Source organism: Netta rufina (assembly GCF_964035555.1).
Source record: "Netta rufina genome assembly, chromosome: 5".
Classification (NCBI taxonomy): domain Eukaryota; kingdom Metazoa; phylum Chordata; class Aves; order Anseriformes; family Anatidae; genus Netta; species Netta rufina.
The window spans coordinates 9,422,179-9,437,951 of record NC_140128.1 but is presented as its reverse complement, the minus strand read 5'-3'; the positions used below and the strand labels follow the sequence as shown (position 1 = coordinate 9,437,951).

The following is a 15,773-nucleotide window of genomic DNA, read 5'->3' as shown; positions in this document are numbered from 1 at the left end:
TGTGTAGTGTAGCTTTTTACTTCATTTGATATATCAGTATATCATATATCAGTATATGGTTTCCTAAGGTAATATCAGCCCTTGGATTTTGATGAAAAAAACAGGGGAAGGCTTTATTCAGATCAGAAAAACAGAACAATTTGACAGTGAGGAATCTTGTATTCACCTTTAAATTTAATGATTTTTACTGTCCAAACACCAGGGAAAGGAGGGAGCTAGGGAAGAGAGGGAGAACCAGAATCCCACTGATGTTAGAATGAGAGGCACTTGAGTCAATTCTGCAAGATCAGATCACATAAAGAAAAATACAAAATGAAAAAAAATAATAAAACAACTGTTAATTATACTCCTTAACTCCTTATATTATTTTAATGGGAGAATTTCCTGCTTTCATTTAATTTCTAGTATGATGTCAGTAAATATACAGTGATGGAGTTCGAAATAGCAAACGGGTAAGAGGTTGTAAATTTGATTTCTTGCTATCTCAGTTTGCAGAGGAATATGAGAGAGCTGAAAAGCTGGCTGCCCAGAAATCCAATGAAGCTTGATAAGGAGGCCCTGCCTGATCTTGAAGAGACTGATTGCTACACAGCACCCTTTAGCCGTGCACGCATACACCAGTAAGTGTTGGAACTGGAAATACAGTGCCAGAGACCAGAAGGATTTTTTATTTTCTCACTACTAAGCAAGTGCCGTACAGGCAGCCGTGAACAGATGGTCACTGGCAAATACCCAGTATCATGTCTGCTATTTTCTATGGATTTACTCTTAAAACTAAAAGCTGTGCTCTGTTACTTGCTGTATCACAGTCACAGGGAGCAGTATGGGCAAAAATTTGACTGAAAAATCAACACCACCTTTTTGGTTTAGAAGTTTTGCTTTCCATTACGTTACAAAATGCAAATACCTGCTCAAGTTTGCTTAGCTTAATTACATATTTTACTTAGGCAAAACCTGAGACAGCTGTTGAAACTGTGGAAACACCTGGAAATGGGCTAAAAATAGTGCCAGGGTTTTTGTTATCAAATGTGCATTTGAAAAATGCTTTTGTCTCTGAAAGAATTTATATGTATGTATGTATGTATATATATATATATATATATATATATATATATATATATATATATATATAATTTTTTAAGGACAAAAGCAGTCTTGAATATTCTAGCTATTTGTTTATTTTTAAATTATTTGGTGATAAGTCTTTAGGAAATGAAAGTTCATATAAAGCAGAAATGTAAGCTGGGCTAAACAGACTGTTTCCTTTTAAGTGAAGAAGCTGTATGCTAGTGGACTGACTATACCCTAGAAGGACAGAATAATTGCATTATCATCCTAATTTTTATTTTTTTTTAGTAATTAACTATATTGCACTGGGACAATCACTTGTTCATGGTGTTATTTCTCCACCAGCTCAGCTGATGTTATGAATTGCAAGAGTGTCATCTTTGGCACAGCTGAGTAGGCAAAAGCTCCTTCATGTCAGATTTCTGGCATTCAGAATCCTGAGCCATCTGGGAAAGAATATTTGCGTTATTTGGCTCCATCCTAGGATTTTCTGTGGAGCTGCTACTAAAGTGTCCAGTGCCTGGAGCTAAGTGTTGTTGTTTTTTTTTGTTTGTTTGTTTTGTTTTGTTTTTTAATTCCCTAAATAACAATGGTAGCAGTTCTCTGACTTGCGCCTCTGCCAATTTATCAGTAATAATTTCAGAATGATCATTACTTCTAGATATTATTTTCTTAAAATTTATATCCAGCATGGAAATGACCTAGATAATAGGACATAATAGAAAAGAATTGGTTTATTTGCTCATTTTCCCCAACAATCTGTGATAAAGACAAATTTGGGGGGTGATCTGAGAAGATGCTTTCGGAATGCAAAATCTTATGTCTTGTGCAGTAAACAAGAAGCATAAAGATACAATAAATCACTCTAAGAAGAAAACATTGAGCAGCTATATTTCAACAACTGTGCATTGTTTTGAATATTGAAAGACATTCGTTATTTCTCTAGTTTTACAATAAACAATAAAGACAGCTTCTTCAGCAACTCCACGAGAAGTAGAATCGTGCATCACATGCTACAAAGAACAAAGTATGAAGATGGAAAATCCAAAATGGGTAAGAATGCTTTATCTTTTTTTTTTTTTTTAACCCATTTTATACCCTTACTTGCCTGAAATAGTATTTAGTGGAGTAAACTTGATTAATTTTGCCATGCCCTTGAAATCTTTGTTCAACCAGTAATACAGTTGAATGAAAGCTGCAAACAATTGCTCTGTTAAGTAACTCAGTGAAAAATAGCATTAGTTTTCACTTAATACTCTTTTTTCTTTTTTAAATAAATATGAGAGATTATAATAGCTTTATATGATCAAGAGCCTTACAAAAGATAACGCGTACCCCAGAAAACTGACGAGTATTTTAGGACTGGCCCTGATATTGCTAGAACCCAGCAGTGCCAATCCAACAGAATCAGAGCTGCACTTAAATTATATGAGATCTCTAGTGCAGCTTAGAGACGGTTGACTTAAAGGCAATTCAATTTTTATTGACACTTCTATTACGGTACTGTATTTCAAAAGATCTAGTTACTCCTTTTCATTTGCAATTAACAGGGAATGTATGTATGATCTTCTGTTTTGTTTACAGGAATTAAATTAAGAATTTAATATATAGATAGACAACTAAAGCCTTATAAAGACAACAGCAATTACAGAAAGTTGTTGCTTGATTTCTGGGAGAAAAGCAGTAGTAAGAAAATCTTAGAAACTGAGGGATGAAATCTAATGCTATTGAAATTGATGATGGCAAGTTTCATCTTGAGATTAGTGTAATTTGTATGTTATGTTTGAATGGGCAAATCTGAAATGTGTCATGAGAATTTATTTCTTGGGTAAACTTGGCTGTATAGGTATCCTCTCACAGGCTACTGAATCTTTTTATTGTTATTATTATGGTTACTGCTTATTTTTTATAACGTGCTTTGATAGTAAAATAAATCTGGCTTTAGGAGGACTCTAGGAACTGATCCAAAATGCTGTAGCAGAGCATTGATCTGGTACAAACTCCTTCAGCTGGTTCATATTTAAAAGTAACAGGTTAGCTTTTAACTCTGCAGGGGTTTTGCTGCCTCAAAGATTGTCTGTCCATGCCACTCTGTGTGTGCCAGATCATCTGGTCACCCATAAAATCTGTATCGTATGCTCTGATTAATACAACATGAGTGTAACTACTTTCTCACACTTGATCTAGCATGAGAACCAGACCATGAAAGCAAAGTTGCAGACACTGGCCCTCAGAAAGTTGTATTTTGACAGAGCTAGGGAGCTTAAGGTATCAGTAAGACCCACGGTCAGTGGAACAATTGATGACTGTCATGTTTAACAGCATCCTGAGCATCTAATGTGAAGTTGCATTCTCATTTCACAACCTGACAATTAATTCTTGGTGCGTGAAGTTCAATATATATTAAAAATCATACTCGAACTAATGCATTTTTTTCCTTTTAGGTATTAATAGATTACTAAATAATGGAACTTACGAAGCAGCATTTCCACCACATGAGGTAAGCTCATTAGTTTTGTATTTGTATTTATATTTTGATAAAAGCTTGCATTAATATTTTGACGATATAGTTATCTATTTTGTCTTGCAAATGTTTTATTTCACTAAGTAGCGTTGAGTGTTTTTGTTTTTTTTACTAACAGCTCTTTAATGTTGGCTTTTTGAAATACAAAAAAAATATTTATTTTTATGTAATGCGTTGTGATAATCCTGGAACATTTCCTAGAACATTATCTTACTGATCTAGACTATTATCTTTTTTTCTAAGCAGATAGTGCCTATGGAGTTCTTAACAGCAATGTTTATTATTCGAAATTGTTGCAATTAGTTGCGTTAAATTATTTTTCCCTGACACCATTCAAAATGTTTTGTTTTTTAAATAGGTTGTGCAATGGATCAAATTTAGGGAAGCAGTTTACTTATTTCCTATTTAATCCTTTCTGTATAGTTCCGGAGAGTTTCTACTTGATAATTCTACTAGGTTAAGGTCTACTGAAGAGCTGAAAAATCAAAAACTTGTCTTTGAATTCAGGGGGTTATCAGAGAGTCTTTGTGCATTGAAAGGAAAGAAGCAAGCCACAAATCTTTGGTTTGATCAGATAAATGCTGATCAGTAGCTGGTAATTGCAGCTGTGAACTCTGGTTGATTGGCTGAATACTGTGACTTGATCTTGTGTTTCAAAGGATTGGCCTATGCTTTACAAATTGAAAGTAATTTTTAATATGGTATAAATAATTAAATGCATGGAATACAGAGAAGGAATATTTTAGGTAAATAATTGAATATAATTGTTAATGCTTCAGTAGGGCATTACAGACTGTAGGAAAAAGCTAGTCATATTGACAGAAAAAAAACTGTGAAGCTTTCTCTGGCTTCCAAATCCATGCTCTAATATGCATTTCCTGTATATATTCCTTTGTTTATCACAAGCTTCAGTTTCAGAGTTTCAGTATAAGCTTAATGAAGTCACATATTTAAGCTACTCATCTTAATTGCAGCTTAACTGGTGCTAAGGATAGTGGTTAAACACCCTGCACTTTTTTTTTTTTTTTTTTAATCACACAGGCAAATGAGAAATTCAGTCCCAGAGTGAACACTGTGACACTTGGACTCTGTCATAGATAAGCAATGCAGAAGGAAGTACGAAAAAAATACCTAAAATGTACATGCTGGCTAATGCTTTATGCATTGCATTCATTTAGGCGACTGTGAGAATAAGCTGATGTTCTATTCCTAGGAACTTCTCAGTGTTGCAAAGGCCACTCTGTGCTAACATTTTGGTATGGCTCTTTGCTGACTTTAATGCAGAACATTGTTTTTAAGTCATTCTTAAACCAGAGGGGTCAGCAGACTCCAACAAGCAAATAATACTCTTTCAATGTGAGGAATGTTCACTATTTCAAATAGATTATAAAAATCTAAACGACTAAACAGCTTGAGTTTACCAGGTTCACAAATCTGTCTCTTACCAAGAAGTAGTTTGAATTACTTGCAGTTGTTTGATGAACAATTTTCTTCACCATAATTGAGAGTTGTCTAATGAAAGGACATTTCGGGGGGAAGAAGTTCAAATAAACATGTCCTGCCTCAGAATTGGGGTAAAATGGCAAATACAAGCAATTCTGTTTAGGATGGGTCTAGTGAATCCGTGTTACTTCTCAGCTGCTGCGCATGAGGCTGTTCTTTCAGGCTGTCAGGCGGTGTGTAAATGTCAGGCAAGGACTCTTTTTGAGCCAGATTGATTCTGTTTTGATTTTAATGCCTCTGAGACTTCTGTGCAGGCTTCAAAATAATGCCAGTTCTGTTGTTTCCGTCATCTTAAGAAATATGTACCACAGTCATAGGAAATGTCTAGGAGAGAAGGATCAGGTTGACCTACCAGAATTTTCTGAAATTTTATGGGAAAAAACAAAAAGATACCACAAACACATCTCATGCAAATTTTTGAAAAATTGAAGTAGAAGCACTGTTCTTGAAGTAATATAGAGTTGTATAGGTCTTTATAGCCTTGTGCTAGTATGATTTTGTCATTAATTCTTAGAGAAATTGGCCATTCCAAAAGTGTATTTACCATCTCTCTCTCATAGGCTCACATTATCTGTAGGTGAGGTTTCCTAGAGTTGTCCGTAACAAATTGAAACTTATTTAATAAGCATAGTGAAATCATAATTTAAAATTATATTCAAATATCTAAGAAATGTACTTATATTCTATAGAGTCTGGCAATATATTGTTATTTATTTGTGCTTTTCAGGGAAGCCACAAAAGCAGACATCCCATCAAAACGCATGGAGCTCAGAATCACAGACACCTTTTATACGAGCGTTGGGCACGGTGGGGAATGTGGTACAAATACCAACCTCTTGATTTAATCAGGTATTAGTACTTTGAAAAGCAGCTTGCTACTGTGAAACAAGTAGCCCGATAACAACACATAAATCATACTGCTAAATCCATTGTCCTTACACTTCACTGTAAAATTTAGCTATTCTCTATGATCAGGGAAGACCAGAATTCTCTAAATGGCTTCTTATGGACGGTCTTCTGTGCAAGGCTATTGATTTCAAGTGAGGCTGAATAAAGGCACATAGATTGAGCTGCTTGACAGTTCACAGAGTGAAAATACCCATGAAGTGGTCTGCTGATCAGAGACACCTGCCCCTCATGACAGCACTTTTGAACGCAGAGACTGTTACCCACGTGGACAGAGTTACCAGATCCACTGGGGATCCAAAGTTTCCTTGTGGGTTTAAATAAAATTCTGTTTATATATGTGTAATTAATGTCATAGGTTCCCAACTGTAAAGAAGAGAAATATCGTTAATTGCAGTTAAATAACTGTGTTGTTTGGGTTTTGTATTTTCCTCAACTTGGATACAGAATACCAGTAATTCAGTTTTCCTTGATGTCTGTTCTTACTCCTGATACGACAATCATAAACAATGATTATGACCAGTGTTGTTCCAGTGAAGGCTGTGGAGCTAAGAATGTGCTACGCAACAATTCTGTGCTAATCTAATAGGATCATCCAGATCCAGGATTTGCTTTTTTTCACTGCTACTTCGTCCTTTATAGTAATTGATATCCACATTTTGAAGAATTAAAGCTGAAACTTCAGCTTGTGTTTTCAATCTAATATTTTCTAACTGGTAATACTTCAAAATATGTCATATTATATGATTATCCATCATAAATTATTTTTATAACGGAATACTTAGGCCATACAAGCTTATGTTATTCCTTTCCAGAAACTGTGTTTGTATCTGTGTGTTTGTGTGTGTAAATTAAGTTTCCTGCATTTTAGCAATGTTTAAATTAATGCACCTACCTAGTCATTGCAAGGACGTGAAAATTGCAGAGCGCTTCAGTTACAGCCTTACAAAATACATGTTCTAGTAGTAAGTCTGCAGTTAGTGTCACTAGAATATTGTGCTAGCCCAAATTAAAACATTTTGGTAACATGACAGTAGTTTTACTGTAAGTTTGTAATGGTGATTGCTTACTAGAGTTATTCTGCTGCTGTGAAGTTAGATATTGTTCACCACAAGTTTTAACTTGAAAAAAAAATGTATGCTTTCCCTCTTCATGTAGGCGATATTTTGGTGAAAAAATTGGACTGTATTTTGCCTGGTTGGGATGGTATACTGGAATGCTGATTCCTGCTGCCCTGGTTGGGCTCTTTGTTTTCCTTTATGGATTATTTACGATGGATTCCAGCCAAGTAAGGTAAAATGCCATTTAAAAATATTATAATAGCCTGTTGAATATTATCAGTCTTGCACAGGTTAAATCATTTTACTTTTAAATGCTTTAAAGATTTGGTAATCGCAATACTAAACAAATAGAGCACTGGGTTCTTCAATCAAGTGCATCCACGTTGTATATCTGTTTTACATCAAGCTGGGTGCATGCCATTTACAGCAAGTGCTCTTACCACTGCATCTGCAATGATTCCAATTCTGTCTGTAAGAGAAATGAACAAATACTGATTCTAATGTCACATGTACTGCAATGGTTATCATTCTAGTCAAGGCTCATGGGCAAAAAATAGACATACGTTACTTTTTACTTCTATTTTGCTTTTAACCTCCAGAGTATAGTAGAGCTGTAAAACTTCAACTTATTTTGTGAATGCTTTTTTTTTTTTTTTTTCCTATACAAAAGTTAATAGCGTCAAATTTAAGAAAATTTTTAACTCGGTGTGAACTGTGGCTGGGAATTACAGCTTCAAGGACATTGCCACCACATGAAATGAACCTATTTTTCAAGTTTCTATTCTGTTTCTGCAATGACTGTTGTGATTTGCTCTGAGAGTGTCAGTTCAGAAATAGCGATGAGATTGTTAGAGTTAAGTGCTGGCTGTAGTTTTAGCAACTGTTACTGGAGGAAGCACCCTTATTACATCAGGTGTCATCAGACAGAAGGGTATCAGTGGTTTTACAACTGCAGTTGTTGCTCCAAGCAGTTTCAATTCATAGGCAGTAAGCACAATGAAATCAGATTCCATACAAAGTGTTTCTTGGCCTTTGAGCAGCAGTACTTCACATTTCTTTATGGGATTGTCTTTATTTTCTGACAGTTGTTATATTCTGCAGTGCTGCAATTAAGGCTTTTTTTTGGCAGTCTGTTTTATGCCACACTCCTAAGAGACTTGGCAGCTTCAGACTGCATTAAATGCAATAAAATGCAATAATACCAGCCATGAAACTATGCACAGTTACCTCGCTTGCAGGAGGCTTCAGAGAATGAGTCTCAGAAGGACAAAGGTAGGCTAGCTTCCATATTTTCCCGTCTTTCCCTTTGGATGCAGTTGAGCAGCTGCAGACAGAACAGGCAGATTTTCACTTGCTCTCCATGGAGGCTGATTGTTTCAGATCCTATCCTGAGGTGCCTCAACGTCATGCTAAGGAACCAACAAGGGGCTTGGGACTTTATTCCAGAAGCAAGAGCCTGAAAGTTAGGTGATCTGCTGTATAGCTTCAGATGCCTACAAGGGGAGGGGAGTAGTTATATATGTACTCACCGAGGTGATCGGCTTTGAGGCAGACACGTTGTACAGCGGAGCAGGGAATTGAGGAGGGCAGTGAATTTTTTTTCTGGCATCGAGGCAGCTGAAGGAGCCACCGGGACCTGGCAGCCCTCGTGAGGGAGGCTGATGAGGCGTAGGGGGTGCCAGCAGCAGCATCGGGTGTTGCCGCCATTTTGCAGCCAGTTCTACAGGCAGCTGGCAGAAGTTGTGTAATCACCAGCGCTTGTTCTCATGGGGGACTTGGACTTCCCAGACATATCCTGGAAATACAGTACAGCTCAGGGGAAGCAGGCTAGGAGGTTTCTGGACAGCGTGGAAGACAGTTTCCTGACACAGCTGGTTAGTGAGCTTGCCGGGGGGTGCCCCATTAGACCTTCTGTTCACAGAGAAGGACTGGTGGGAGATGTGGTGGCTGGGAGCTGGCTTGGGCAGAGCGACCACGAAATGGTGGAGTTCTCCCTTCTTGGCAAAGTCAAGAGGGGGAGCAGTAAAACTGCTGTCTTGGGCTTCTGGAGGGCAGACTCTGAGCTGTTTGGGACACTGGTTGGCAGAGTCCCTTGGGAGGCGGTTCTGAAGGGCAGAGGAGTCCAGGAGGGCTGGGCGCTCCTCAGTAGGGAAATCCTAATGGCGCAGGAGCGGTCTGTCCCCACGTACCCAAAGACGAGCTGGCACAGAAGATACCAGCCAGGCAGAGCAGAGAGTTGTGACGAAGGGCTGTGGATGTGGTCTGCCTTGATTTCAGTAAGGCTTTTGACACGTTTCCCACAGCATTCTCCTCAAGGAACTGGCTGCTCATGGCTTGGACTGGCGCACGCTTCGTTGGGTTAGAAACTGGCTGGGTAGCTGGGCCCAAAGAGTTGTGGTGAAAGGAGTCATAACCAGTTGGGGGCCGGTCACTAGTGGTGACCCCCAGGGCTCAGTACCGGGGCTGGTCCTCTTTAATATATTTATCGATGATCTGGATGAGGGGATCGAGTGCACCCTCAGTAAGTTTGCAGGTGACACCAAGTTAGGTGCGTGTGTCGATCTGCTTGAGGGTAGGAAAGCTCTGCTGGAGGATCTGGATAGGCTGCACCGATGGGCTGAGGTCAACTGCATGAAGTTCAACAAGGCCAAGTGCCGGGTCCTGCACCTGGGGCGCAATAACCCCAAGCAGAGCTACAGGCTGGGAGAGGAGTGGCTGGAAAGCTGCCTGGCAGAGGAGGACCTGGGACTATTGATAGTTGGCTGAATATGAGCCAGCAGTGTGCTCAGGTGGCCAAGAAGGCCAACAGCATCCTGGCTTGTATCAGAAGCAGTGTGGCCAGCAGGGCTAGGGAGGTGATCGTCCACAGTACTCGGCTCTGGTGAGGCCGCACCTTGAGTGCTGTGTTCAGTTTTGGGCCCCTCGCTACAAGAAGGACATCGAGGTGCTTGAGCGGGTGCAGAGAAGGGCGACGAAGCTGGTGAGGGGCCTGGAGAACAAGTCCTACGAGGAGCGGCTGAGGGAGCTGGGCTTGTTCAGCCTGGAGAAGAGGAGGCTCAGGGGTGACCTTATCACTCTCTACGGGTACCTTAAAGGAGGCTGTAGCAAGGTGGGGGTTGGTCTGTCCTCCCACGTGCCTGGTGACAGGACGAGGGGGAATGGGCTAAAGTTGTGCCCAGGGAGGTTTAGGTTGGCCATTAGGAAGACCTTCTTTACTGAAAGGGTTGTTAGGCCTTGGAACGGGCTGCCCAGGGAAGTGGTGGAGTCACCATCCCTGGAGGTCTTTAAAAGACGTTTAGATGTAGAGCTTAGTAATATGGTTTAGTGGAGGACTGGTTAGTGTTAGGTCAGAGGTTGGACTTGGTGATCCTGGAGGCCTCTTCGAACCTAGATGATTCTGTGTTTCTGTGATATTATTATAGCTAAGATTAAATAGTGTTAATTTCAAAATATTGATAGAGGGTGTGTTGATGCAGAGGCCCTTGTCATGTGCTTATGGCAGTCCCAGAACATCCGTAATCTGGCTGTGTTAATTCTGGGCAGAAGGTTATCTCTGTTTACAAAGGTGTGAATCTGTGCATTTACTCTGACTAGTCATGACACAATCGTGTCAGCTCAGTGCATTGCTATGACCAAATGAGTGAGACATGCTGTGAGACGTAGATTCAAGAACAGAGCTTACCTAACTCAAGTTGACTGTTATGACCTGATAAAACATATGTAGGTATTTTCTGTATCACCCATGTCACCTCATTACCTACCTGCTGCAGGTGTTCCTGCTTCAGCAGGGTCTTTGGACCAAATGACCTCCAGACATCCCTTCCAACCTTAACCATTCTGTAATTCTGTAATTTTAATGGACAGTGACAGCAGATGCTGTTCCTCGCCCTATTTGTTTGCTTACCCCAGAAGAGGGTAGTGAGGTTTAGACAGAAACTTCCCACCTGTAGAGGAGACAGGAGCCATCCATAAGCAGGCAGAGAGACCGCACAACCTATAAGTTGTTATCACCGTATTCTGGGGGTGTGAGCTGCTTGCTTCTAATGTGTCTGCAGTCACTTAAAGAAACTACTATGTAAACATTCATGTTAGTTTTGATATATATTATTTGATTTTGAGCACTGCGTCTACAAATTTTTGCAAACAACTCTGTTTATCAGCCATCCGGAAGAAACTGAGTCAGATACATGACTCTGGCAAAATCTAAGCAGAGGCATTGCAGTCACAATGCAGAATTAAGGCTTAGTGCCAGGGCATTATGGCAATGTTGGAAATGCTGCATTACCCCAACTTCAGTATTGTTCAGGGTAATGCTTTTTCATGTGAAACCAAGGTTTCATCCTACTAATATCTGTAATTAGTAATCAGCGGATGTTAGGAAGTGTTGATTTACAGTACAATAAATTCTGTGGGGGAACAAAATGTTTTCATGTGTCCTTTTACCACGAAATTTGAATTTACCAGTTGATCAAATTATTTTTGTGGAAGCATGCTCTTCCCAGTAATGCCCTTTCGGGATGCTTGGCTCGCAGGTAGCTATCGTGAATCCCCCTCTAGTGGCGGCAGGCAGAAAACGAACGTTTTTAGAGCAGGCTGCCCAGAGCCGGCCTTGAATGCCTCCAGGGATGGGGCATCCACAACCTCTCTGGGCAACCTGTTCCAGTGCCTCACCACTCTGAGTGAAAAACTTCCTCTTAATATCCAACCTAAATCTCCCGTCTTATCTTAAAACCATTCCCCCTTGTCCTATCACTACCAACACATGTAAACAGGTGTTCCCCCTCCTGTTTAAACACATTTTTATTCTCAAGTTAGTTATCAAGCTATTACATGTTGATTACTCTATATAAAATAAATCTGATGATTTTAAAGAAGGTTGCTTTCGATGCATCTGTGCACCTCATTAATTATCACTGGTCTAATTTGTCACACTGTTGCGAGTCAAACAGAAAGGCCAGGCATGAACACAGCACAGCTTTAGGCATATTCACATTGCGTGCTCTTGTCAGATTTCACATATGTAAGTGAGAATAGTCCAAAGATGTTTATTTTGCTCTGTTATGGTGAAGATTTGAATTGCAGTAACAATTAACATAGCACTTGTCACGAACACTTGTGCAACACGTGTATTTACAGAGTAGTGCTCAAGCACGTAACCTGTCACTGGCAGTACAATTTGCTGAAACTCCATGTTATCAAAAACAAACGTAGACTGTAACTCAAGATATAGAATACAGAGAATCCAGCATTCATAATGTTGAATTTAAATTTAGAGTAGAGTAGAATTTGGCCTTATATGTGACAACAGTCTGCATTACTGTCAAACCATTATATCACTTTGTTGAAATATGATTTTTCATGCTTGCTTATTCGCATGCAAAAGCTATCAAGAAAATTCTCATTTGTGACACACTGTAAGCTGTTACTCTGCACTTCTGAAATGATGGGCTGTGCTCTTTCTGGCTTTCAGGGTTGCTTAGAACAACTTCTTAAGCCCCCGTTATGTTGTACGGTTTTAGTGAATCACTGTTTATGATGTTATGTGAAGTATGAGCAAAGATCACAAATGTGACACCTGGGCAACACTAATCTTTTATTTCTGTGTACCATTATGTTGGACAGGATTTAATAGGTGCATTCATTTGGTAATAAACATAATCTTCCATATAGTATTAGAACTGTGAATTCAGGTTTTATGAGGAGAATGAAAGCATAATGTTTATTGAAGCAAACCAAGAGAGTAATTTCCTGGCATTTCCTTTATAGCACTACTTTCCAAGTGTGATAGGATCATTTCAGGCATGTCAACATTGCTGAAGGTGATTGCTGAGCTTCTCTACTCACTGCAGTTAAAATTTGCCTTTAAATTCAGCTTGCACTTCTGGTGCTTCTACTTTGCCTTTGTCAAGGCACTTAAGTAGTATGTTTTCAATATGAATAATCCCAGTGAAGTCAGAGACTTCATAACCCCCAAATCTCAAGATCTCTAAGCAGTAGAATGTCATTTGAAGGTATTTTACCCCCAAAATAGGATATTAAATTGTTCTTTTTTTTTATTAGCTATAAACATAAGTTCTTCCATATGTAATAAAAATGCAAAGACTTAAACTGCTAATGCCAGAAATGCCTGTCAGTGGGGTTTTACATGATGACCTCGTGACCTAGGTACGTATGCAAACTGTGGGACAGACCTTCAGCTGATGTAAACTGGGATAATTGACTGAAATCGGCAATGTCCATCTTCTAGTGTTTAGTATCTTCTACATCATATGGATAAACATGCAGTAATTTGCTTGTCAAGTAGTAAACAGTATTTTGTTCTTCAGTTTGTGATACTTCTTTTGGAGAGAATGGGATATTTACAAGCACAAGTATCAGATAAATATTAATAAGATATTGCATCAACTCTAGGGCCCAAAGTTTTAGGGTAGTGACTGACTTGGGGTTAAACTTTTTGTGCCAAACATTCACTTCTAATTTATTGTATTGTATCAGTTTTGTGGTGTAGGCATGGTGTTAACAAATAGAGGCCACAAATGGTGCAGCCTCAGAAAATCTTGCGAGTGCTCAATGCATGTTTGTAACCTTTGTTTTCCTATCTTATACTAAAGCAAAGAGATCTGCGAGGCAAATGAAACCATCATGTGCCCTATGTGTGAACGCAATTGCACACTACAAAAACTCAATGAAAGCTGCATATACGCCAAGGTAATTATTAGCTTACTGCTATCATGATAATTTTTGTCTCAAGGTCCATTTTTATTATCTAATGGCAGCCCTTGTTCCAGCAAAGACTGCAAAATGTGTTGTTTATCTACAGAGTTTTCAACCTCTGCAATCCGTGCTTCTAATAAGGGAAAAATCTGAAATATTCAGAGATGACTCTAAAACTTGTTTTACTTTTTTAAAGCACTTCCTTCCAAAATCCTTAATATTTTGATCAATTTTTAAAGTCCCCTGAGTAACAAAACTTTTCTTGGAAGTTTTATCCTACTTTCCCTTAAAATTAACTTCTTGCTTTGTTTTCCTTGGTTGCTTGGTAATTGCAATTCTGCTCCTGCTAAAGGAATTCTCTAGCATTACCTAGGATTTCAATGTGTCTATGGTGTGCTTTGCTTTTTCAAAATAATGCAAAGAGTTTACACAATAAAATATTTTTCTACAAGCAGCTATCCCGCAAGCTTAACTAATCATAAGCACTTCAGTGTATGTGCAGTGTTAACAAGTGAGTAATATATATTTTGATGTGTGCTAATGTTCATAACACGAAGAGCAGCCTTGCCTTTTTTCTTGTAATTCTTTAGCCCATAAGACAAATCTTATTCAGAAGTTTGTATTTGTGGAGCGGTGATTGTCTCTAGGTTGTAGCAATGCAACAAAACTAAGCAAAGTGGGAGAGAAAAATCAATTTTCATTAGATTTTGAAATTTGGTGTTTAGACAGGACTTGGAGTGAAACTCAACATTTCAAAAGTATGTGTGAAGCAATATTTGAAAAACATATCATCTTGAAAAACGATTTGTATTTTTTTAATTTAGCTTTCTATTTTTTAATGCAAAATTTTAGAAATGGACAAGTTGTTTTTCATTTATGTTATAATGTTATATAAATACAATATATTTAAGGCCAACCTTTGTTTCATTTTTAAATATTGCTGTAACTTTATAACAAAATATGGCCGCATTAATTTTTTTCCTAGCTTTCTGAACTCATTTCATAAGTTTTTACAATGTGTACTGAAGGTAAAAGTTTTCTCAATTGAAATAACATTATGCAAATCTTACATCCCATCTGAGAAATGTCCCTTTTTAGAATATGACAAGTAACTTATTCAGTAGTCCACTCATTTGACATAAAATTAGTACGTTTAGTATTGCAGCATCCCTTTAATTTTAGGTCCTATTATTTTAACATCCCCAGTTAATAAAAGTGAATTTCATCTCTCATATATATTTACACTTATATCTGGTGCTTAAGTCCTGCATTTTAATATCACATTGTGAATAGCGAAATGCAGCAGAAAAAATGTGGCATTACATCTGTACTTCTGCACACTTTTAAACCAGTTGTCTTGAAACAAAATCAGATGATATCTGGGGAAGACGAGTAGTAAGCACTCATATTCCATCTTCATGAACACTCTTTACCAACGTCTGCAAAACCTGGGGAAAATAACATAGGCTCCAAACTTTTCCTGCAAATGGTTTTGCTTTGAAAAACTGGCTGGCCATAGACTGGTACACAGAAAACAATTTTTCTTCTACTAGGATTTGCCTCTTCTGGATCTCCCCCAGTTCAATCTAATCATGTTATGTTTGTTTTCTGCATACATGGGTAACATGTACTTCAAAAAACTGATTCTCAAGGGGTAGAGAAAGACTTCTCTTTGGGAAGGAATACGATTACCATCTGGCCATTTCAATGGCGAAAAAATGAACTTTTTATAACTGAGGATATAACTGTAATGCCTTCATTCACCATGTTGTCTCTAAAGAAAATTACACTGCAGCTTCACTCATTTCTCTCGTTAGGAAATGTCAGGTTTCCAGAAGGCCTTGTGATCCTGCTGGATGCTGCTGTGTTGTTTGAGTGGAGCAGCAAATACCCAAACGTATGTCAGCAATTCCTCTGTGCCTGCACAGAAAGTAGTGAATGAAAGCAATCTGTAAAGCTAGAGAACTACAGTCTGATTTCAAATACTCCTTTGTACT

The 15,773-nt window shown here is 38.5% G+C and overlaps 1 protein-coding gene across 2 annotated transcripts in view; it reads left to right on the top strand.

Annotated features, from left to right (window-relative positions):
• The window catches only part of ANO3 (anoctamin 3), a gene marked incomplete at its 5' end in the record, with an annotated part of 201,747 nt that overhangs the window by 155,500 nt on the left and 30,474 nt on the right, over positions 1-15,773 (top strand). For both annotated transcript variants that reach the window (XM_084288567.1, XM_084288568.1), the window contains 6 exons: positions 489-620; positions 2,015-2,121; positions 3,513-3,568; positions 5,823-5,944; positions 7,160-7,294; positions 13,674-13,770. In XM_084288567.1, coding sequence (XP_084144693.1) covers positions 489-620; positions 2,015-2,121; positions 3,513-3,568; positions 5,823-5,944; positions 7,160-7,294; positions 13,674-13,770 — 649 coding nt within the window. The remainder of the gene's footprint in view (positions 1-488; positions 621-2,014; positions 2,122-3,512; positions 3,569-5,822; positions 5,945-7,159; positions 7,295-13,673; positions 13,771-15,773) is intronic.